At 42.4% G+C, this 24,209-nt stretch overlaps 1 protein-coding gene across 1 annotated transcript; it reads right to left on the minus strand.

Annotated features, from left to right (window-relative positions):
• Nucleotides 1–9,969: 9,969 nt before the first annotated feature.
• Nucleotides 9,970–23,248, minus strand: SLC25A46 (solute carrier family 25 member 46). Its single transcript, XM_071731212.1, has 8 exons — nucleotides 22,797–23,248; nucleotides 21,010–21,052; nucleotides 18,476–18,533; nucleotides 17,887–17,964; nucleotides 17,037–17,137; nucleotides 15,419–15,475; nucleotides 14,910–14,967; nucleotides 9,970–12,023 (listed from the first exon to the last, which is right to left on the minus strand). Exons 1-8 carry the CDS (start codon nucleotides 23,041–23,043, stop codon nucleotides 11,445–11,447), a joined length of 1,221 nt encoding a protein of 406 aa, XP_071587313.1. The 5' UTR covers nucleotides 23,044–23,248; the 3' UTR covers nucleotides 9,970–11,444.
• Between the last annotated feature and the right edge of the window lie 961 nt (nucleotides 23,249–24,209).

Genomic DNA, 24,209 nt, shown 5'->3' on the forward strand with positions numbered 1-24,209 from the left:
CTCTGCTGCGGGGCATCCCCGCACGGCACCGGAGCGGCGGGGGAGCCGGCATCCCGCGGGGCGTTCCGGCCAGCCCGCCGCCCACTGCGCCCAACGCCGATGTCCTTCTGAAGGTGTTCGGGGGTGTTTTATGGCTGTTAAAAATAAATTCTTTAGATACATATAAAAGCAACCCGCGGGATGATTTCGCTGCGATGACTTCACGACAGACAACAATTTTTGTGCAAAGCCCAGTGGAGGGGGGAAAGTTAAAACGCTACCCTCGGGAGCTGTCTATCCCAAATTGCTGTAGTTTCGCAACACCGCCATCACTTCCAGGGCCTTGCTGTCACGGCATCGACCTCGGCTTGCCTTACCGGGGGCGGCAGCCTCCCGCTGCTGGCCGTGGGGCTCCCCGCGGCAGGGCTGCACCGCCGCCCCCCCCGACCGCGGCCCCCACCCCGGCTCCGCACCCACGTGTGGCAGCCGGTAGCCGGGACAGTGCCGCTGCACCACAGAGCGGACGCTGCGACAAATCTGCGGCAGCCCCACGCCCGCTCCGGGGGACGTGCCAGCAGCCTGACCGCCCGCCCGCCCCGCACGCACGCACGGAGCCCGACGGACAGACGGACCTCCACGCCCGCTGCCCGTGGACTCCGACCCCTCGGGAGTCACCAGCCCTCTATCCCCTTTCCCTTCAGCGCCTCCCCCCCCACTCATACCTGAAGGAGGGTTGTCCATCCACTCTTTCTCCCTCATCACTGCCCCTTTTGCACGCTTTCCCCGCTTTTTCTCCCTTCCCGCCAGTTTTTTTCCCCTTTTCCTCCTTTTTACCTCTTTTTCTACCCATCGCCCCTTTCTCCTCCATGCCCTCCCTCCACCGCGTTGTTTTGGTTGTTGTTGTTGTTGTTGTTGTTGTTTGCTCGTTTTTGGTTTGGGTTGGGTTGGGTTTTTTGTTGGTTGGTTGGGATTTTTTGTGGGTTTTTTGTGTGTGGGTTTTTTTGTTGGGTTTTTTTTCGGTTTTCTTTCTTTTTCCATGGAAAGGGAGTGCCAGCTAGCTGGCGAAAGGTGCGTACACCCGGGCAAACCTCGGACTGCTGCGGCCCGGCCAGTGGATGGGGCGCGTCCTCCTCGCAGGTGTGAAAACGGCGTTGCAGCTCCTGGAGGGAAACAACAACCGGGGATGCTCGTTAAAGCCACGGCCCCCGGCCCCGCCGTCACCGGCAGACAGCCCGCCTCGGACACTCCGTTCCAGACCTCCCCACCGCCGGGGCTGCGCAGGGGGCAGGCGGATGAGCGAGGCGGGCTGTGACTGTGCGGGGCTGCTCCGTCCCGAAAGCACAACCTGATCTTTAGGCTAAACGCCGTGTGAAACACCCGCGTTGCTTTTAAACCACTCGCCACCTTTGCAACCTTGACAAGATCTTCGGCGTCGGTGGGGCATTACAACACGCGACTCTCGGTCCTCACGGGTCTGAGAGGCACCGTGGAAGAGTCGGGTTATGCTCTGCCAGCAGCTGTCCTGGCTCCTGCTCTCTGTCCCTGCAAGTCCCAGCTTCAGTGAAACACATTTTAGGAAGGTTGGCGGAGCAGATAGCTTCCCCCTCGTGTTTCACAGGTACCGGTTTACTGAACTAGCCAGCTCCCGGCTTGCTGCTAGAGATTTTTCAGGAAGCAGCTGCGAGTGGTCAAGGCTAAAATCGTGGAGGCAGCGCCATCCCGAGTTTCTCTTCGGTGCCAACAGAGAAACCACCAAGCTGGTTTGTAAAGTTCATTTGTGAGTACAGAACATTTAGGGAATCCTCTTGTGTCGCGTCGTGGTTACCGAGGCTGAAACTGTAGGTGCATCCCCGCAGGAGGTAAACGAGCTGAAGAAAGGTGATCAAGCCACAGCAGACTAAGAAAGGTTAATTCTCCTGCACTGCTATGTGCTCCAACAAGGCATAGGGGGCAGATCTGAGAAGAGGGATGCTGTTGCTTCAGAAGCACTAGAAAAAATGCGTAGTTACTTTTCTGTTTATTCATGGTGTCTTCTCCTGCCGGGCTTCAAATCGTTACTGCCTTCATAGATGTACCTGTATGCTTATTAAAATTAGGTTTTCCAATTCCATAAGTGGGCTTATTTGGACATCTCATGCACAACCTTTCCTAAACTGTAAATAATAATTATTCAGACTTGAAGTTGTGTCTCTGATTTGAAAAGAAAATCGGGATATTAAATAATAATTCAGTGCAGTGTCCAAACATACCCCAACCCCAACCTACCAAAAAAAAAAAAAAAAAAACAAAAACAAAAACGAAGAAACAAACAAACAAAAAAAAAAAAAACCCAAACCCAACAAGAACAAAAAAAAACATGGACACTCTTTCAAAGGTGGGTTAAAACACATCAGGGGACCTGCAGATGCACTGCCCAGAGGTCCAGATGCAACCCCTCCATGGTGGGGTTGCAGGGGCATCTGCAACACATCTTTTTAACACCCAGTGTTGGTGTTTGTGGAGGGCAGCAGTCATTTTACTGTGTCACAGCTTTATTTTGTCTTTCGAAGTTGAACATTTTACCTTAAAAATGACTTTTCTTTGCTTGCACAGGCTGTGGGGAGTGCAGCCGAAGGGTACCTGCTCTGCAGGTTCAGTGGGGACCGGAATGCCTGGGATGTTGGGAACCAGGCTTCCTATGGGCACTGGGATGCCTGCGGTCACTGAGGGCCAGGCTAGCCTAGGCACTGATGACCTCCTGGGTCTTGCCATGACTAGTGAGAAGAGGCACGGCCCTGCTGCCTCACACCCTCATGGGAACCTCTGGAGCCCTTTCTTTGACATTGGCTGGCACACTGGCCTCTGCCACAGTTCTCTGAGCCCCAGTGAGAAAAAAAGTTACCCAGGAGCTGCTGCTTAAGGCCAGGGGGGGAACAGGGCTTCACTGCAGTGACACACCCCCCCTCCCTCCAAACCTCTGGTCCAGTGAGTGCAGCTGCAGAGGCTTTTAAGCACAGCCTCAGTTCAGCTGCAGAGAAAGTTTGTGCTCAGTTTTGGGAGATGCTTCACCGGCATGAATCATGAGGGAAAGAAACCCAAGAGGACTGCCACCATCACAGGAGAAAGGGCTTTTTGGGACAGCTGTGTCAGGGATGAGCCAAACTAGATTAGTCAATACTGAGCACGTGTCTGCTAGAGTGAGTTCCCCCGCCACCCCATTCTGGTAATTCTCCAGAGTTCTTTAGCTTGGACAAAGTGCCCCATTAATGGTGAGATACTGCTTCTGGTGCTTGGGGAGTAGCCAGCTGCAGGATGCTAAGCCAGAACTCCAGTGGGAAAAAGAAATTGACATGGAGGACAGAAAACTGGTTCAGCAAAGCCAAGAACAGAAGCCACCTGTGACCACACTGCAAGTAGCAATAAGGCACAAGAGTCCCTGTACTAAGTACAGTCATCAATAAAGATGTCCCTGCAAGAAAGTCACATGGACCTCAGATAGCAACTGGGGGATAAAAAAATATTTAGCATTCCAGCTCCTCTCCACCACATGCTTTTTTTTTTTCTCAGGTTCACATAATACGTAATTGCTCGGCCTTCTGTTGATCTGAGGAGAGAAATCTAAGTAGAACAACTTCTGGTAATCAAGAACTTTTATATTCATCACTGAGATGAAGAAAAGTATTTCTAAGCCATAGCCTGGTTTTTATAATCCCAGCCATGAATTTGTTTTTGTGATGGCTATACACCACTTCTTGGAATGCTAATTCCATTCTCACTGAGCAGTTCTTTTGATTCTGATATTAGAGTAAGAATCATTGCAAATACCACAAATACAGAAAGTTGAGCATCTTTTAGAAAATTACCTCAAGAACTACAGAGAGTGAGGAACAAACCTTTTGTGTTTCAGCATCTGCACATCTATCCCTACACAGTTATTCTATTTCTACATATTTTCTGTTATAGTTCTAACATTTGTATATCTGTATGCAAAAATATAACAAGAACTGCCAACATGACAACATTTCAAACTGACTGAGCTACCTGACTTTCAATCTCATAAATACAAAATCCATGTTCAAAAATGGCAAAGACAACGACCCAGGGAACTAGAGGCCAGTCAGACTCACCTCTGTGCCTGGCAAGATCATTTGAAATCTTTGCTAAGGCACATGGAAAATGTCAGGGTGGCTGGTGACAGCCAACATGGCTTCACCAAGGGCAAATCATGCCTGAACAAATTTTGGTGGCTTTTCATGATGGGGTCAGAGTGCTGGTGGATAAGAGAAGAAAACAATTATGTCATCTACCTGGACTTGTGCAAAGCATTCAACACTGTCCCACACAACATCCTGGTCTCCAAATTGGAAAGATACGGATTTGATGGGTGGACCACTTGGTGGATAAGGAACTGGCTGGCTGGTTGCACTCAAAGAGTAGTGGTTGATGACCAAATGGAGATCAGTTATGAGTGGCGTTCCTCAATGGTGGGTACTTGGATGACCACTGCTTAACATCTTTGCCAGCCACATACACCGTGGGATGGAGGGCACCCTCAGCAAGTCTGCTGAGGACACCAAACTGTGTGGTGTGGTGTGGTGTGGTGTGTGGTGTGGTGTGGTGTGGTGTGATGTGGTGTGGTGTGGTGTAGTGGGCATACTGGAGCACAAAGATGCTGTCCAGACAGACCTTGACAAGCTTGAGAGGTGGGCTCATGCTACCTCCATGTCAGTAAGGTCAAGTGCAAGGTCCTGCACCTAGGTCAGAGCAATCTCAAGCACAATTACAGGCTGGGTGCTGAGTGGACTGAGAAGAGCCTTGAGGAAAAGGACTTGGGGGTACAGGTTGATGAGAAGCTCTCTATGAGCCAGCAATGTGCACTTGCAGCCCAAAAAGCCAACTGTATCCTGACCTGCACCAAAAGAAGTGTGGTCAGCAGGTCAAGGTCAAGGAAGGTGATTCTCCCTCTCTACTCCACTCTCATGAAGCCCCACCTGGAGTACTGTTTCTAGTTCTGGAGCGAGTGGTGTTGGAGCAAATCCTGAGGAGAGTCACAAGGATGATCAGAGGGCTGATGCACCTCTTCTATGAAGACAGGCTGAGAGAGTTGGGGTTGTTCAGCCTGGAGAAGGCTCCGGGGAGACCTTATAGCATCCTTCCAGTAGCCAATGGGGCTACAGGAAAGCTGGGGAATGACTTGCAAGGGCATGTAGTGATAGGACAAGGGGTAATGGCTTTAAATGGGAAGAAGGTAGATTTAGGTTAGACATTAAGAAGAAGAAATTCTTTAGTGTGAGGGTGGTCACACTGGCACAAGTTGCCCAGGGAAGTTGTGGGTGGGCCTTCTCTTAAGTGTTCAAGGCCAGGCTGGATGGGGCTTGGAGTAATCTGGTCTAGTGGGAGGAATCCCTGATAATGCAGGGGAGTTGGAACTAGATTATCCTTAATGTCCCTTCCAACCACTCTGTATTTCTATGATTTTTTTCAATATCAGTGTATTTATGAAGAGTGAAGGGCATTACATTGAAACTCCATTATCAAAGAGCAATTATCAGACACAGAAATACTAGAAAAACAAAGTTTCTACAGGATGCATTTGTTGGCAAATTGATGAAACTGATCGGCAAAGAAGACATGACATTTTTTCACTTGATAAAGCAGGATTTATAAAGATGAATAGCTGCTTTCTATTTAAAAAAATTATCAGCCAAACAGAATATAATATACTTCAAAGTACGTAAGTACTTTTACAAAAATTGCATGCATCACTGCAGTCTTTGTGCCAGTTTTTTTTCTTCCAATGGAAAGAAAAATACAGCTCCCTGCTCTTGAAAACAGTATAACTTTTTTAGCTTCTTAAATTTTTGTGACAATATGTGGCTATGTAAGTTGTCTCCGTCACTTCTTAAAGTCACAAATCAGCCAGGCAGGACTTGCCCTTAGTGGAGCTGTGCTGGCTGTCACCAATCACCCCTTTGTTATCTGCTTGCCTTAGCAGAGCCTTCAGATGGATCTGCTCCGTGATTTTGCCAGGCACAGCAGTGAGACTGACTGGCCTGTAGTTCCCTGGGTCTTCTTTTTTTCCATTTTTGAAAATGGGGGTTATATGTTCCCTTTTCCAGTCAACAGGAACTGCTATGACTTTTAAAATATTATGGACAGTGGCTTTGCAACTTTATCTGCCAGTTCTTTCAGGAGCCATGGGTGAATCCCATCAGGTCCCATGAACTTGTTCACCTTCAGGTTCTCTAGGTGGTCTCAAACCTGCTCTTCATCTGCAGCAGGGGATTTTCCTTTCCCTGGTCCCTGCTTTCAGATTCTCTAACATGGAGGGTGTGACCAGAGTCCTTGCAGGTAACGACAGAGGCAAAGTAGTCATTCAGTACCTTGGCCTTCTCCACATCTTGGGTAACCAGCTCTCCTGTTTCCCTCTGGAGTAGCTCCACATTTTCCCCAGTCTTCCTCTTATCATTGATGTACCTATAGGAATTTTTCTTGTTGCCCTTTACCCGTCTTGCCACACCCCAATTTTCTCTGTGCTTTTGCTTTCCTAACCTATCTCTTGCTCCTCTGACTACTTCTCTATACTTCTCCCAGAATATCTGTCCTTGCTTTCATCCTCTGTAAACTTAGTTTAGAGAGCTAAGAGACTCTGAAACTTAGTTTAGAGAGTGTGTCCGGGAGTTCCTTGCTCATCCATGCAGGCCTCCAGGCACTCCTGCTGCCTTCCTCTTCACTGGGACACATTGGTCCTGGGCATGCAGGAGGTGATCCTTGAAAATGGACCAGCTTTCCTCGGCCCTCTTCCCATCCAGGACTTTGTCCCATTCTGCCCTACTCAGCAGATCTTTGAAGAGACTGAAGAGACTTTTAAAATCAAGCACTTTAAGCTTACTTCACACTTTCCTTACTGCCCTAAGGCTCTGGAATTCTAGTGTCATGGTCTCTGCAAATGAGTCTCCTATTAAGCTTTACATTGCTCACCAGCCCGTCTCAGTTTCTGAGAACAAGGCCCAGGCAAAGCTCATTTCCTGGTTGGTTTTCATCAGTGCACTCAAGAAACTTCCTGGACTTCTGATACTTTGCTGTGTTGCTTGTCTAGCACATGCCAGGTGTGTCCCCCATGAGGAACCCAGCTTTCAAGGGTGAAGCAGCTCCCATCTGTCTAAAGAGGGCCTTAATCACTTGATCATCCTGGTTGGGATGAAAGAATTACTGCCTTTTTAGTTGAGTCTGTTTCCAAGCATCAGGGGAAAAAAAGAGTAAGTTGGACTTTTTAATATACTCTCTAAAATCAGATTTGCTTTTAAAACACACATGCTACCATTTCTTAACCTTCTTCTGAAGGTAATTCAGCTCCTAAGTGTAATTTTTCTTCTAAAATAGAACTAGACAAATAGTTTACTCACATTTTTACTCACTTGTGTTCCCATAGTGATGAGCAAATGCTGTCCTTATGCACTGCTCTTAAACCTCTTAGCAACAATCATTTAGTAAAAAAACCCTAACTATTGTATAGCCTCTTCTACTCAAATATCATTGAAATAATACATAGTCTCAACATGACCACTGCTACCCCTGAATTTGAATAATGAATACATTAAGAGCACAGCAAGAAAGTGTGTATTAATGCACAGACAGGCCTAATTTACAGCATGTGCAATGCATTTGTAGCTGAAGGAGTGTATCCTACTGAACAACCTTCAGATGGAACAAAAAGTAAGGAGCACATTAGCTTCCATACTTCATAGAATCATAGAATCATAGAATCATAGAATCCTAGGGGTTGGAAGGGACCTCGAAAGATCATCTAGTCCAACCCCCCCTGCCAGAGCAGGGCCCCCTAGAGTACATCGCCTAGGAACGTGTCCAGGCGGGTTTTGAATGTCTCCAGTGAAGGAGACTCCACAACACCCCTGGGCAGCCTGTTCCAGGGCTCTGTCACCCTTACAGTAAAAAAATTTTTTCTGATATTCAACTTGAACCTCCTATGCTCCAATTTACACCCATTACCCCTTGTCCTATCACTGGTCACCACTGAGAAAAGCCTAACTCCATCTCCCTGACACTCACCCCTTACATATTTGAAAACATTGATGAGGTCACCCCTCAGTCTCCTTTTCTCCAAACTAAAGAGACCCAGCTCCCTCAGCCTTTCCTCATAAGGGAGATGTCCCACTCCCTTAATCATCTTAGTAGCTCTGCACTGGACTCATTCAAGCACTTCCCTGTCCTTCTTGAACTGAGGGGCCCAGAACTGGACACAATACTCCAGGTGCGGCCTCACCAATGCAGAATAGAGGGGGAGGAGAACCTCTCTTGACCTACTAACCACACCCTTTCTAATGCACCCCAGGATGCCATTGGCCTTCTTGGCCACAAGGGCACATTGCTGGCTCATGGTCATCCTCTTGTCTACCAGGACTTGTTTTGAACCTGCTGCTAACTCCAGAAGAGCTACGAAAAGCATGTAAGTTGATATTGAGTCCTACAAATTCTGCATAGATGTGTACAAAACACACAGCACATCCTAAGTATTACACACAAAACCCAGAGCTAGGTCAACTCATGTATGACACAATCTGCTAAAGGAATGAACATACCCAGAACCCTGTTAGAGAATGCTGTACACTCACACAACCACTCCATCTCAAAGTTCTATTCTGATACAACCAATCCAGTCTGATCTGCAAGGCAGCCTATAAAACAACACAGTAAGAAAATTGCAATATTTTCCAGCAAGCCTCATAGTTTCCTGGGTGGTCTACTGTCAGTTATTACACATCAAGGCTTGCTTTTTAGAAGGCTTGAGTAAGAAACCAAGTAATTCTTTACTATGTGGGAACATTACACAGGGTCTGTCTTTCTTCAGTAATATTTCTCTTCTTGAAATCAGCTCTCTTTTTAAAAAATGGTAAGAAGTCAGAAAAACAATAAACAAAAAAGTTTAGGCTTGTACTATGAAGAAGAATGCAAATTTTTCCATAATCCCCCAAACTAAAAGCTTGCCTTCTACACTACTTGAGCATTTTGTAGTTTTCAGTTGTACATCTTGCTAAAGACACTCACTGATCACTCATGTGAGAGCTAAAAATTGAATACTAAGATCCAAATGAAACCCAGAAATATATTAACTGTACACTTAAGATTAAAACAGTTATTTTTATCCCACATTCATTTACTTTTTCGCATGGGCAAAAATAGCAACTCTGGAAAAAGTAAATTATTTCTTCTTTTGAAAGGAATCAAAACATGTTCATTCTAACTGGTAAGGACAGAAAGGAATAGCTCTAAGCAAATGGCTTTTTGCAGCAGCAGCTCAAAGTTGACAACATTCCTGCTGAAGTTACATATCTGAGACTCTGGCACAGACTCTGTATAAACTCTCAACAAAAGGAAGTGTGATTGACACAACTTCATATTCTAGCACAATGTCATGTAATGTTCTTAGAACTTAGTCTTCCCTCTTGCAGAATATTTGAAGGCATGTTTTTCACTTCATATGACAAAATGTCTACCCTAAAATTTTATTCCTAGAAATTCTTAATTTCTCTGATACATCTGCAAGTGTTGACCTCCAACATGCAGTTAGTTGCATCTTCAAGGCAACTCCGATGAAACAGTTGGCTTCAGCTGAATGCAACTTGTCTGAAAAGGCCGGTTTTATGTATTAGTAGGTGGAATGAAAAACTTGACTGGACAAAGGCCTGAGCAATATTCAGAGAAGTCAATGTTGTCCTTGCTTAGAGCAGGAATTTTGACTACATGACCTGCCAGAATCCTTTCCAATATGGATGACTGCCTCATATTGCCCTCTTCATATTTATAGAAACTTAAAAATATAAACCAGGAATTGAACATTTTAACCAAGTTCTTGCATGTAGTTTAATTCAACACATTCCTGTACCTAGGTAAGTTGAGGAACTTGAAAAATGAACCCAGCAGCCTACACAATAAAATATAAGCAAAAACTGGGATTCTTTTCTTGCCTCTTTAGTGAATTACTTCAAAATATTTACAATGAATTCTCATTTTATTTCATTGCTTTCATTCTATACACTAAATTTGCAATTAACAACATTTAAAAATAAAACCCAAGTTCACTATACTTTCAACACTTATACACTGACAATACATGAATTTCAGATTAATAGTAAAGTAGACACACGAGTGATTTAAAGTCAGAACTTATGAACAGCAACTTATTTTGTCATTAGTACTTTCCATAAGTGGTAACACTATACAATGGTTAACTATTAAAATGCACATCAATTTACAGTATTCACAAAGATAGACTTGTCACATGAAAGTGTGAAAGAGGCAGCAGCCTCTCATATAGTGTAAAAGCAACTCTCCACATGCTTGTTTAATTTGCTAAATATCATTCCCCTCTCCAACTTTCATATTTTCTGATGAAACCAGGAAGGACTAAATTATTTAGAATGCCCAGAACTCATTTTCAGATGGAAAGTCTTGATTTACTAGAGGAAGAGGGCAAAAATGGTACATCTCAGTCATTTGCTTGCATATAAACTTAATTCTGCTCCACCAAGAATCTAATCCAGCAGAAATTTTAAATGAAGTACATCAGTACTAAGTACTATGTAGACAACTGTGCACATAATTCTCAGCTCTAACAAAAGAGAAAACTTGACAAATAGCCAATTAATTTTTTATGCTTTCTATACATTTTGAACACTGATACTATAAACATTTGTAAGGTTATTCTACTCTTACATGAAGTAGCAGAGTAAAATTAAACCCTGATGTTATTGGTGTGAAGTCGACTAAAAATGGGACTTACACATGCAGGTGTTTCTAATGTGCTTTATTCACACACTTCACTTACTGCAACCCTTGCAAAGAAAAGTCAGCAGAATCTGCATTCTGTGCAACTTTGCCCAAACTCAAGTTTATTTTGTACAAAGCAAAGGATTCTTCATCATCTTCTGCCACACTGCAGCAAATTAGAATTTTCTATGTACCTTTAAATGATGACATTTATATCTACTGAAGTTACTTTTACAGTTTCCATTTTGCTCATAGCTCCAAAAACATTTAAGTTGAAAATATTTTTAAAACACAAGCTCACTCTCACACTTGCAAGTTCTTGCAACATAAACTGCTTTGAACTGCCTAGCAGTCCAAATTAAATATCACATGTGATGTTTTATAAAGCAATTGAGAATTCATATCCATTCATAGCCATTTCAGGGGTAAGAGTTAACTGGTAATCCCCACTCCAACCACATCTGAAATCTGATTCCCTTCTATACGACCGCACATTATATATTTGTGTTTATAATTTTAAATTTATACAGTACTTCTTTAATTACACTTAGGAAACTATATCCCCATTTTTTATGTTCTTTTACAGTGTAAGGAGAATCCATAATGTGGATTCTTCAAGCTTAATTTCCTAAGCTATTTTAAACAATTAGGTTAGTAAGTCAATCGTGTCCACTGTACTAAATCCACACCTGCACATATTAAGAAACATTTTGAAGCAGTGTTGAGTATATGATTTTGGTAAGCTGTAGAAGTGCCACATGCAAGGTATACTGTACAATAACAGCTCCAAATCCTTTATAAAACCCCACCATTCCTTCTTCCCGCTTTATAGTATTTATGCAGTCTTTCATTCCCTCATACTGAGTGTTGATTGGAAGAACTTCGTAGCCAAGATCTGTATTGTCAATTATTGTGCGTGTCCCTTGAATATGAAGGCGGTGTAGAACGGTCTCCAGTGGGTACAGCATGACATCAGCGATAAGGCTGGCAGCAAAGCTAGCAATGAGTTCTGGAAAATAGGCATCAAGCATGCTCTGCACAGAAGTGGAACCCTCAGATGGAAGGCTGTGGGAATTATCCCTCTTCAGAACACACAGAACAAGCTTCTGGACAATGGAGCTGATGACGTAGTGAAGAACTCCATGGAGAGCAGTTGGGAAAGTCAACACCATCAGAGGAAGGAGGCGCTTGCTGTGGGGTACTCCCATGCCTACAACTCTTCCAATTCCTTCTTTGACACAGTCCAAAATGCCAGGATTATCTCGAATTATTTCACTCTACAGGCACAATGGAATAGTTACAACTTACGCTGCCTATTTCCTAATCATGCTGACTTCTACCATTGCTCACTGAACTAAGCAAGAGTTGAACACCTGCATTCAGTTGTAGACATACAGCTATGTTGACACAAATTCTGTGGTCCTACAGTCTTGACAGCATTAAAGTAAACTTGCCTTTATAAAAAATGAATACTTTATTTAATGGACACTCCAGTTATCTGTGTTACTACCAGAGAAATTCAACTTCCAGCCTGCTGCTGGAAGTATGAGTCTTCAAAAAAAAACCAAACCAAACCAAACACCTTCAAAAATGCCTGCTTCTGGACCAAAATGTCAGAAAGTAAGTATCTAATTTAAAAATCCTTCCCTTTAAGGGTTGTAACTCTACTCACTTGAAGAAAATTTTAAATTTTAATTTAAGAGTTTCAGCTTGGAACATTTCCATACCCTCATACCTCTTATAAAAGGGGTAACCATTTTATTTACGTAGTGAAAAATAAAGAATTCACTTAGTAATTATTTTCTGTTTTATTCTACCTATGGCTGTATGATTAAGCCGAAGACATTGTTTCCCCTTTTAATGCTTACATAAAATCATATTTTATCATCTGTTACACCCAAAATTCACAATTTGGGAGTTTCCTCAATGACCAAATCTCTGAGTCCATGCTGGCTGAGTCCTGACTTCATGCCAGGATAAACCAGCAGAATATTCCTCAGTACTCTGGAGGATTAACAGCCTGCAAAATGTTCATGGTCAGTCTGCATAGAAGATAAACTAGTTCAAACACTTGAAAATATAATGTTTTTCAGATGTGAAATACAAGTTCAGCATCGTAAGCCTTACTGAATCCTTCGTTATAGTCACTTCACTTCAAAACTGTGGTTACTTTTGCAAACATGCCACCATGTGGTTCAAAATGTTAAAGACAAAAACAGTGAAGTGACAGCTACATATTTCTAGTGTTTACAGTTATTTTGATGGAATACATTTATTTGGGGAAGAGTGTTGGACTAACACTGATGAACAGCATGGTTTATCCGAGTTGTAAAAATCCCACAATATTTTACTTTATTTACCACTATAATCTTTATTGGTCATTGTCCTCCTGTAGAACAGGTATACAATGCTAACCTGCAAGTTGCCTCCCTGAACTGGTTAATACTGCATAAGTACAATCTTCACAAGTGGTATCATTGCCTCTGCTGTGTTAATAACAAAAGTTCATGATGACATTTCCAGGAACTAGAGAATACATTTCATACATTTCATCTACACCCATTCAGTAAAATACCTGCACACAGCTGAACCTACTAATCCTAAAACTCTCAGATCTGAGTGTAATTATTTTCATAAGCAATGAAACAGAGATAATGACATATCTAAAAGGTTGAAGGAGATGTATTTTCCAATTAAGCTACTTTCTTATTATTTATGTTGTAGACATTGGACAGGGTCTGAATTATTTTTTATAATTCATTGTTAAGTATGTTCCCATGCCCAATGTCGCAGATTAAAATACAAGCAGTAAGATAGCTGAATTTCATTCTCTGGCCTGTTACCTATTCAAGACACATGAACAGTGTTCTGCCACTGTTTCTAGTTCCAGGATTATAGCTTAAGGTAAAGCTGTTCTCCAGGACACAAGCTTCCTACAGCTTCCCAGTATAAGACCAGTTAAACCTTCCCAAGACTTCAACAAATGCAAATACCTACACAAGCTGGATTTATGGAACATTATTTTCAGAATAATCTTACAGCAGACATTAAGAGGGTTTCTTAAATACCAAGTAACTTTAGAGAGTGGGAACTTGTTGTTGGAAGTCTACCTATATGCCCCAGTGCAGCTGTTTAATCTCATCAGTCCTGTTAGTCCATAATGTGGCTAGTTCAGGCAAAACAGCCTGTTACCTTCTGGCTCCTTTAAACCTTGCACAGAGAAGAATCCCGTCCCTTAAGAGGTCCTGCCTCTAAAGTACATGCTGAAACTAAAACTGTAGAAGTTAGCCTTGTTTGCCTCTTCTCCACAGAGAAAGCACCATTTTGTAGACATCTACCAGCAGTTGAAGTGTAGGCTTAAACAGCTGGATCTAAACCAGCACTGACAGTCCTTACAGCTTGTCTATACTATGAATGAAAATTATTATTTTGATGACATAAGCGACTACCCTCCAATCACTTTACAGTAGGAATTCCACTAGCTGCATAAAGATACTATCATAATAATTAAGAGCAACTCCTTTATGGATAGCTTTGCATAACTAAAGCCTGTCTCTCTCTCCAGCTGTTAGTCACTGAAAGAACATTTCCAATACAGTGTTACGGCTTACTCTGCTTGATTAAAGAACAAGCTAAGCTGTATCTTAAGTGACTGGTCTAGAAATTTATTTTCATTACTATGGAAGGGCTGAGTGAAAATTTAAAAGGAAAAAGTAGACTGAAAATACACCAGAAACAGCAAAGTTCAGTATCCTAGCAAAACAAATATAAAATTCTGTAAAAGCTTTATAGTTGTTATACAAAAGACAGTCACTGCAACAGCTTGCCTAGCAAGCCTTTTCAAGACTTTACATGTGAAAAACTTCTTTATGGTTTATCTGTAGAACTTGTAGATATAATTGTCCTTATTTCATGGGCAATAAAATTCCATCTATATTAAATGTGCTCTGTAGTTTTAGGTTTATGCTTGAGGTTTATACAATCTGTATAGCCATCATAATAAATACTTCTTTTCAACTAGTAAGTCATACCATCTCAATCAGAACAAATGCAACTGCTGCAATATAAAACTGAATCCAAAGCCAGACTCACCTCTAGACATACCCTGATCTATAAGGAGGGTAAGAGTATCTTTTAAAGTATTGTAAATATATGTAAATTACCTGGACAGTTTCAATCAGGCTGGCAGAATAAAAAGGCATTGCTATCACATGTGTTAAACTGTAGAAATTAACAACACAAGAATTAGGATCATGACAATACTATAATTTTAGCCAAATATGCATCTGCAAGTTGAAATGCCTACCAGGTCATGCCTGAGAAAAAATTAACATAACTAAATTTTTAATTTTTTAACTTCAGTCTGAAGTTCTGTTAAATCTCTTTGCATGTGACCAGACAGATTCAGGTCTCTCAGACATCATAATTTTATTCCTAGAAGAATCTAATCCTTTAAATTAGTTAGGCTCCATATAGACACAAGGATCTAGTAAGAGAAAACAAATCTGTGAAAGTGGCATAAGCAATGAAGTTTGTTCAAAAAAATCAGAATTTGAAAATTACTATTAGCACACTGTCAAGCAATCATAGCTGCAGATTAAACTAATATAGTTCATTAAATAATTTTACTAATGTTTTGATACCAAGATAAGGTAATTCATGCTATACTTACCCTTTGAGTAAAAGGTGTCCACCTATCTGCTTCAAGTTCCACTTATGCGAAAGCTCTCTGAAAAGAGAAGTATTTACCTTAATACAGATAAGAATGCATTATTCTCAGGTATTTCTTTCATGGATGTCAACATCCAGTTTTCATACTGGTGCTCTACTTTTGGTTTATGTTGAAGGATTTCCCATAGGGGAAGAACACATCAGCTACACATTTATGAAATCACGCTTAACTTCTAGAATTTATTCAGGCGTGTTAGATATTCTATCACAAAAGGTTTCAATTATTAATAAGGTGTCTGTAGCTCTAAACCAAACTAATGTTTGTGATTATGAGAGCCTCATTTGTCAATCCTCTAGATGTAACCATTTCTGCAGTGAAAGAACAATTATGGAGTGTGTTTGTCTAGTACAGAACCACATTCATCTTGTCACAAAAATAATACCCATTTCTGGGTCCCTGTCCTAAAACAAGGAGATTCTTTTATAATACTATGATACAGAAATGGAATTGACATCTCCCTTCCTTGTGACAGGCCAAGCATGCACAATGCCATTAAAAAGGGAGGGCAACCAGTAGAGAACTGCCTGGGGTTGTGCACACACAAGAGATCCACTTTTACCAGATTACTTCCTCAATCCAGTTCATTTCATGACTGTTCACATACCGTGCTGGCACCAGGATGGGTGAACCACTGACAAAAGAAGCAGCAGGTACCAGCAGAAAGGATTGCTTCTTCTGGCAGCAACAAGAGCTTGCTTTTCCAGTTACTAAACAACTCGCCCACAAGAAAAAAAGCCCTTGCTTACACTGAACAGAAATCAGAATGGTGAAAATTTAAACATTATAACCCATTTAATGAACTTAAGCATTCTCTACGGCACTTGTTAAACATCAGAACAAGTCACACTCAGAGAGAAGTGTATGCCTGGGAATTTCAATTACATACGAGGCATGAGATGACCAGAAGGTTAAATATGGACCCCACACAATTTAAGGAAGAAATGCTTTTGATAAACTTTTCAAAAATTCCTGAACCTGCAAAAATTTACTTTTGTTAGTATGCATATATGCATCAGTTTGATCATTTCAGCTTCCCTGTATCTACCACCTTTAAAATCAGGTCACTTTCAATTCCATTCTGTTCTACAATCTATCAAGAATAATGAAAATATTCAGCAAGATATCAGTGCTGGCTCATTAGACATTTAAATTTTCTGTATTTCAGTTAATAAAACTAGGACTTTTTACTTTAGACATGGTATTGACTAATGCCACACAACACACAAGAAAATATGAAACAAAAGGTAGGAATTATTTGATTATGATGAAATGACACCAAAATCAAATTTGCTACCTTATTTCTATACTCAGAACAGTGGGCAGACATACCAAGCATACAAAGCTTCCAGAGTCTCTGTTTCTTAGTTGCATGGTTGTCTTTGCCCAGACAGCCATACTGTACTGACAGCATTTTTTCAATGCCTGACTGTACTGAGCGAGTACATTTTTTTCAACAGCTTTACATTTCCAACACTTTCAGTGTAAGTTGGCAAATGATGATCAGCCTACTAGCAGATTTAAAGAAAAAAAAAAACCCAATAAAAAAACCCTGCAGTACCTTGGCAAAGGTGTAAATTCACTGATGATGCCTTCTGTTCCCAGGGTGATACCCTGAACAATGAAAGTGCTGCCCATTCCTTTCCAGAGAGCTCTTGGACCCTGTATTTTGAAATGCAAAACACATTTTGATTCATGCAACATAAAAATCAGAAACCTTTTTTATCTTATTAATTTTTATAAAATTTCAGCAAATTCAGACTGCAAATTCTACTATGAAATTTCACTACCACAAAGTTGAGGAGACAACTAATTTTTCAACTCTGAAGTAACTTCTGCTCCTCGTTATTTCCATGCAGTTTTTAACAACTCTGGAGGCATATCTCTCACTGCTAATACTCTGGTATTAGTGTATAACTAATGGTGTATATCACCGTTTTCTACGGATAAATTGAGCTCAGGGTGTTAAAACTGATCTCTAAGAAATACAGTAAGTCTTTTCTTACTGTCTGCTGATATGAGTTTCAGGATCGCCATTCCCACGTAGGACTGGAAATTCATGCAATACTATCTTTGGAATTAGTAATTTGGATAATCTCTGTATCCACACAAAGAATTTTTTTTAGAATCTAAATAAGAACAAGTAGATTTCAGGGACTTTTTGTTTGCTAACACCTGAAAACCTTCCTCACTAAATACTGTACTACTTATAAAAAACTATTGTGTAAAGTATTATTAAAACCTTTCTACAACAACTTTTCTTCTTGAAACATTCTTGCCAACCTAAAAATAACAAACCCTTACAATGGCTGTGTTTTTAACAACCAGTTACATAAGGAGTTAAAGACATGAATGTCCATATATTCTGATATGCTTCATTGCTCGGATACAGTCTGATAGCAAATACTGACCTGTGTCTTATTGATGCTGTACATGATATTGACAATAGTAAAGGGAGTGAGATGATAATTTCGAGCATGATAGTTAACCTGTGACAAATATAAAGTAATTGCAGTTTTATAAACACACTTGCAGATGTTACAACTTTAAAGGAAAAAGCAATTTCAAAATAAGAACTTTATCTCTGTAAAGATCATCTAAGGTGACCCAAGTATGGTTATAACTTGAGACTGAAGGAAACAGGCAAAATTTTAAAGTATTTGTATGAGTAAACTGTAAACAATAAAGCAAGCATAAACCAGAAAATACTGGAAACAAAACAATCTGTGTATAAGTGGAGAGATGGAAGGTGCTCCACAGACTGTAAAACACTCAGTTGCTGTAATTAATTTTCTACTGCTCAAACAAAAATTCCTAAGAATGTTCATGGTAACCTAAATTTCAGAAAGGAAAATATGTATGCTACAAATAAAACCATGTTAACCTAGCAGCTGCCCCGTGAGAACTGTAAAGATTTCTTATACTCCACATAGTATGAAAGAACAGAAATATCACAGTACACCAGAGTTCTGGCTGGAAGAGTTAATATTGAAGACATACCTGACACTGCCGACGCAGAACAATGCAAGGATGTGCCAATACATTCTCTGTAAATAGGCTTTGAAAGAAAAGTGTATTTTAAGCGTAGAAAGTAATTCTAAATTTATTACAAAAAGCTTGTTATTTTTCCTTAACTACATTAAAACAACATTTGGAAAAACTACACATTCTCTAGTGAAATAATGAGGCATTTTGGATGGCTACCTGATAGCCTGTCAATACTGTAAAGGAGCAAATGTCAAAGAACCTGACACATACATTAACTACAGAAAAGCCCATATATAGAGAGAGATAATGTAAATATTTTTATAGGAGAAACAACATAACAAGTGTCTTTAACCTTCCCTCTGCAAAACATGATGCAACAAAACAAGCCAGAGCCAGAATTATGGAAAGATTAGTTTCCAGTTTTATGTTCATTCCCCATGCCACAAGATTGATCAAGACTCTCCTTAGCAGGGTCAGAGGACTGGTAGTAACAGCTGACATGTTTTGTTGACAGAAAAAAATGTCATGTCATGTTTTGTTTGTCTTCCCAGAACCAACTTTCTCTCCACTCCAGAAACAGTATTTCAAATCAAACCTTCAACAGGAAGTTCTCTCAGTTCTACAGTAGTATTTCTGATCAAAGCCATGCAAAGAAGCTTCTCATAAACCTCAAAGTACCTGAATGTTTAGCTTACCTGTACATGATTCAAATCTGCAATACAGATTAGAAAAGCAAAACCTCCAGGTTTTGTACAAGTCTCAATTTAGACTACCAGCCTATGGGATTATCTGGGGTAGAGCTCTTAGGGGGATTTTACTCTGAATAAAAAACGTACTGCTTGGCACAGGAAAGTATTGAGCTTACAGTTTCATAACTATTAAGCTAATACTTTTCACTACCAAAAGGGGTAAAAATTTCCCCTTACTCCAGCTGCTCTCTATTAGGCCCTCCTAGTAGCCAACTCAACTAACTTCACAAAAACCAATCTTTTCTTTTGTCTGTTTTCTACAAAATTTCTGACTTGAACCTTGGTGCAAATGCAAAAGCAGAAAAGCAGGGAGGCTTGCTCTCAGCAATAATATAAAGTTGATCCACTCTTTCCCAAAACTACATGGCCATTTTACTTGTAATGGCCATGGTGCTTTCAATATGGAAAATTCTGTCATGTTTGATGAAATAAAAAATTTCATCAAAATATTAGTTCAAAAGGAAAACTGACCCACACTACGATCTCTCTGGTCCTAAAGCAGATCAACATGCACCTCCCTTATGGCTCCACTCCATTTGCTGGTACTCTGTTGGGATGTGAACTTGAGAAGGTTGGAAAGAAATCAAACTACTCTTGACATATTTGGATGGGCTATTTCGACCCCTTCCTTCTCCTCAAATCTTTTACGAACAGCCTCATTAAGGAGTCTGAATGAGGAAGAGGACACACTGCACAGAAAGCAGTAGAAGAGTGGAAAGCAGTTTCATGAGATGGGATGATCTGATTTGATCAACTCACTACTAGCCAAAAATAGTCATTCCTAGTCCTTCCTTGTCATCAAGTCCCTGCCTGGTCCAGCTAACTGGTGCCTTCTTACTTTCACAGATAGGCAACTCACAGGTACTGAACCTAAGTGAAACAGCAAAAAAAACCATCCAGCTTTTAAACTGAGTCTGTCTTTTGTTTTAGTTAGAATCAAACTGGTTAAAAGAAGTTTTGATGGGCAACAAAGGTGATAATCAGACAAGGAGCAGGACAGTCTGGCAGTCAAGTAAAACAGCCCCCTCTTGCTCTGGAAGTATACACTAGGTCCTCAGTCCTCAACTGACATAGCTTTTTATGTTGGTCTAACTGGATCAGTGAAACACATACTCCAGTGTTGTAAAAAGTGAAGCACTAAGTGTCGTGTTCAAGTCAACAAGGAGTAAAACCTTTTTAGTCTTAACTTTTACAAGACAAGAAAAATTCACTTTCTATGCTTTCACAGGCTGCATCAGTATGTTGACCAAGAAAAACTTACTCTGGTGCTCTGGTGAGTGTGGCTGAGTAGCATTCTACATAAAAATCCTAAGCTTATCATGATCCTTACACCTGACAGTTTAAGATCTGAAATTGCATGTTGAAGTCTACCACTTTCCCAAAAATATCATCATTCATGAGCATCGCCATAATACAGAACAAAATGGCTATGAGATCACTTGGCTAGAGAAACACCACTATCCCAGGATACTTTGGCAATATACATTTTCATGTTCTTAAAAACACTCTCATTATCTTAAACAATTTTAATAGAAGTGACAAATCCAGAAACAGAGGTCCTTTCCAACCTGACTAATTCTGTGATTCAGTGAAATCATTGCTCATCAAGGCATTGTGATAAACACTTCAGTTACAGAGAACAGAAATCTACATGGATTTCAGGTAGTAGATTTCTAAAGGGATCTCAACTGCTTAAGACCACTGGCATAAAAAAAAAACAAACCAACAATATAAAAGTACATAGGCATCACAAGAGAACTATAGCTTTACTACTTAAAATTAATGCATGACTCTTACCTCGCAAGGCCAATACCAAAGCCTGCAAATCTGTTCAACTGGTCTGTAAAAAAAATGAAAAGAGATTATAAAGCAGTGATAATCACAAAGTAAGAAGTGCTCACTTCAGAAAATCAGAAGCACTAAACTACAACATTCATGGCAACACAGCAAGAGGACAGTTATTCCCCCAGAAATATTTGCACTCTGGACTTCAGTTGAGCTTATACAGACTTTTATAAGTAAAATAAAAACATAAATTTAGCCATCTGTGAAGAAAATATTTTTTTAAACAGTAAAAAGAGAAACTCTGGAAAATGTAATGTAAGACACCATTGATAACATAGCAAATGTCTGTATGATGCAAATTTTCAAGACAGGCGTTTATCTCCATTGCACTGTACAAATCACGTTATCAGAGAACTGCTGAAACTAGGTTAAATTCCCTGTTGTCTGCTATCATACAGATATTGACACAGTGGAAGTACCTGAAGAGATTTTTTAAAAGAGCATCAGAACTAAAGGGCACATGCAGGCTGCAGGCATGGGTAGTGCCAGTAACATCACTGGAGGCCAACACAGATATGGTAGTGTCCTAGGATCAAACTCTCCACTTGCAGAAACTGGACTCAGTGATACAGTAACTTCTTATCAAGACTTCCAAAAGACAGATTCAGCATACCCTCCATGAGCATATAGGGGGAAAAAAAAAGAGAAAAAAAAAAAAGAAAAAAAAAAAAGAAAAAAAAAAAAAGAAAAAAAAAAAGAAAAAAAAAAAGAAAAAAAAAAGAAAGGGGGTAGAGTCCCAGTATCTAAGAATAGAAGAATATTTAAGTAGTGCTTGCATAGACAGAAGTCGAACTAAGGGCTGCGCTTTAAAAAAAAATTTTTTTTAAAAAGGTGCACTCATTAATAAAATTCATATTTCATAAAGCTGTGATACTCAAATATATGTAAACTGCTATAGCACATCCTTTTAATTAAAGACAATGTTCAGTAGCCTACCTAGTTTTATCAAGTTTCTCTTAATTCACTTCACTTCCACCGACTGTGAAAGTGATACTGTACATATCGTAAAATAATACTGTACTTCCGAGGATTTCCACTCTGTTTTCCCAACCATTACTGGAAAAGACTTGAATACAGTTGCTTCCTCAAATTCTACCAGTTCCATAGTTCCTTCACTTCCATGGATGTGGGTGAGAGGGCTGGGGGGAGTCAACTTCAGGAGTTAATGCCTTATCCATTTTACTTTTCCAACGTGAAAATAAAGCAGCCAGAAGACACAAAGCCTCAACACTGACTCGAAAAAAACCCAAAACCCAAACATCTAAGACTCAAAGGTAGGCTCTCCCCTTACAGGAGACTGCAGGATCCCGTTTACACGGGCAACAGGCAGCTGCTCACACGCTACTTAACAAGAAGCTGCCCCTTGACTTCGGGCACTCCCAATGGTATTTGCGTGTACTGCGTGGTGCTGCAGAGCGCAGCAGGGCAGGGCCCGGAGGCTATGCAGCAGGTTTCCTTCCCTCTCAAGGCCTTTCCTCCAGGCGCCTCAGCATAACCCGCCCGCGATGGCACCGCAACTCTGGGCCTGGAGAGGTGCGGGTCAGGGCCAGCAGGGGCGGGCGGCGCTCGGACGAGCGCGGAGAGGCCGCGGCACAGAGCACGGCTGCTGCCCGCTCGCCCTTGCCCGCCCCGGCAGGTCACCTGCGTACGGGGAGGTCGGGGGCCGGAGCAAAGCGACGGAGAGGCGGAACGGCGAAAAGCCGGCGGCCCCGCCCGGGCCGAGCCGGGCCCTCTCTTACCGGCTCCGCCCGGCCCAAGGCTGGGCTCTTCGTTGAGGCCGGCGGTCCCCAGAGGGGTTCCCGCCCCGTACGGAGGAGTCTTCTCCCCCCAGTGCAGGTTGCGGCTGCCGGGGATGTCGGGGGGGCTGGTCACCCAGTGGCCAAGCTCCGAAGCACTGCCGAAGGGCCTGGCGCCGAGGCCCAGCTCCTCCCGGCCGCTCCCACGGTAGCCTAGGCCGTCGAAGCCCTCGGGGCGCCGCGGGTGCATGGCGGGAGGCGGGCAAGGGCGGAAGGAGGGAAGTACGAGGCTGGCACCGACCGGCACCGGCAGCAGCCAAACCCGCTCTCGGACTCCCCGGTTCGCCGCTTCCGGCCGTGGAAAAGGGGCCGCGTCCCGCTGAAGCCCAGCGCCAGGACACGTGACGGGGCGGAAAGCGGGTCCGGCGGCCGCTGGGCCAATGAGCCCCTCCCGGTGCCCTGCCCGGGGAGGAGGGAGCGGGGCGGGGCGGGGCGCGGGGAAGGGCCCGGCACTGGGCCGGCGCCGAGTCAGGGTGCCCTCTGCCGGCACGGCGGGCTGGGCCAGGCCTGGCAGGTCGAGACCTCGGGGTGCCCGTGGTGCGGGCTCGGCCTCTGGGCGAGAAGCCGGAGGGAGGTGCTGCGTTTGGTGCCGCGTTTTCCTGGTGTGCGGAGGAGCCCTGAGCTAGGAAAACTCACAGCCCTTCGCACTAGTGAGCCCGAAATCACTGAGACCCAAGCGCAGGGGCCACATCCCAGAGGGAGGGCTCCGAGCAGCGGCTGCCTCGCTAACCCCACTGCTCACGATCCCGATGCTCCACGTCCTCTTGTTCAAACTGCTTCCCTCTAAAATGTCGTTTGCTGTGCAGCCTTCTGTTTCAGGAGGATCAGGCGAGATCACTCTTTCCTTTTCACCAGCCAGAGGTTTTTGACGTGATGCAGTCCAGGTCTGACACCGGCTGGACACGTCTTCTGTGGGCTTGATGCTCTCAGCTCCTCCTACCCTGAGAAGCCCATCAAGGTTTCGCACAACTAGGTCTTGGTCTTACCCACAGCGTTTCCTTACTCAAGGTTCAGCCAACATTCGTCCACCCAAGTCCATATATAGCACAGGTGGCAGGGAACATCCACCACTTTGTGCTTCCCCAGAGTTACATCCCCTTGAAGCTCTGTACACTTCCAGCATAGTCTCCTGTCCTTAAATGCTAGTTTCATTTCACCAGTAGAGCTTCATCTGTTTTCCAGTAACCTGATAAAAAGCCAACATCCATGTTTGACATGGGAAGGGCAGAGTCCCAGAGAGAAGCACCGCTTCGGTCCTGTAAAACATGAAGGCTCCCTCTCTCTACCTTCCTTTTCAGTGGGCCATGAAATTTTCCTTGTAAACAGAAAGTCTCCTGGGAACCTCGTGTTACAGTG

This window comes from Heliangelus exortis, chromosome Z (genome assembly GCF_036169615.1).
Source record: "Heliangelus exortis chromosome Z, bHelExo1.hap1, whole genome shotgun sequence".
NCBI classification, from domain to species: Eukaryota; Metazoa; Chordata; class Aves; order Apodiformes; family Trochilidae; genus Heliangelus; species Heliangelus exortis.

Bases quoted from the DNA above. Each gene is read 5' to 3' on its own strand.
- SLC25A46 (XM_071731212.1), bottom strand. From the start codon at position 23,043: ATGCACCCGCGGCGCCCCGAGGGCTTCGACGGCCTAGGCTACCGTGGG. The intron at 15,476-17,036 runs GTACTGCAGGGT...TTCTCTTTTCAG, and splicing joins GAATTTACACCTTTGCCAAG to AGAGCTTTCGCATAAGTGGA. The intron at 12,024-14,909 runs GTAATTTACATA...TTGTGCCTGTAG, and splicing joins GCCTGATTGAAACTGTCCAG to AGTGAAATAATTCGAGATAA.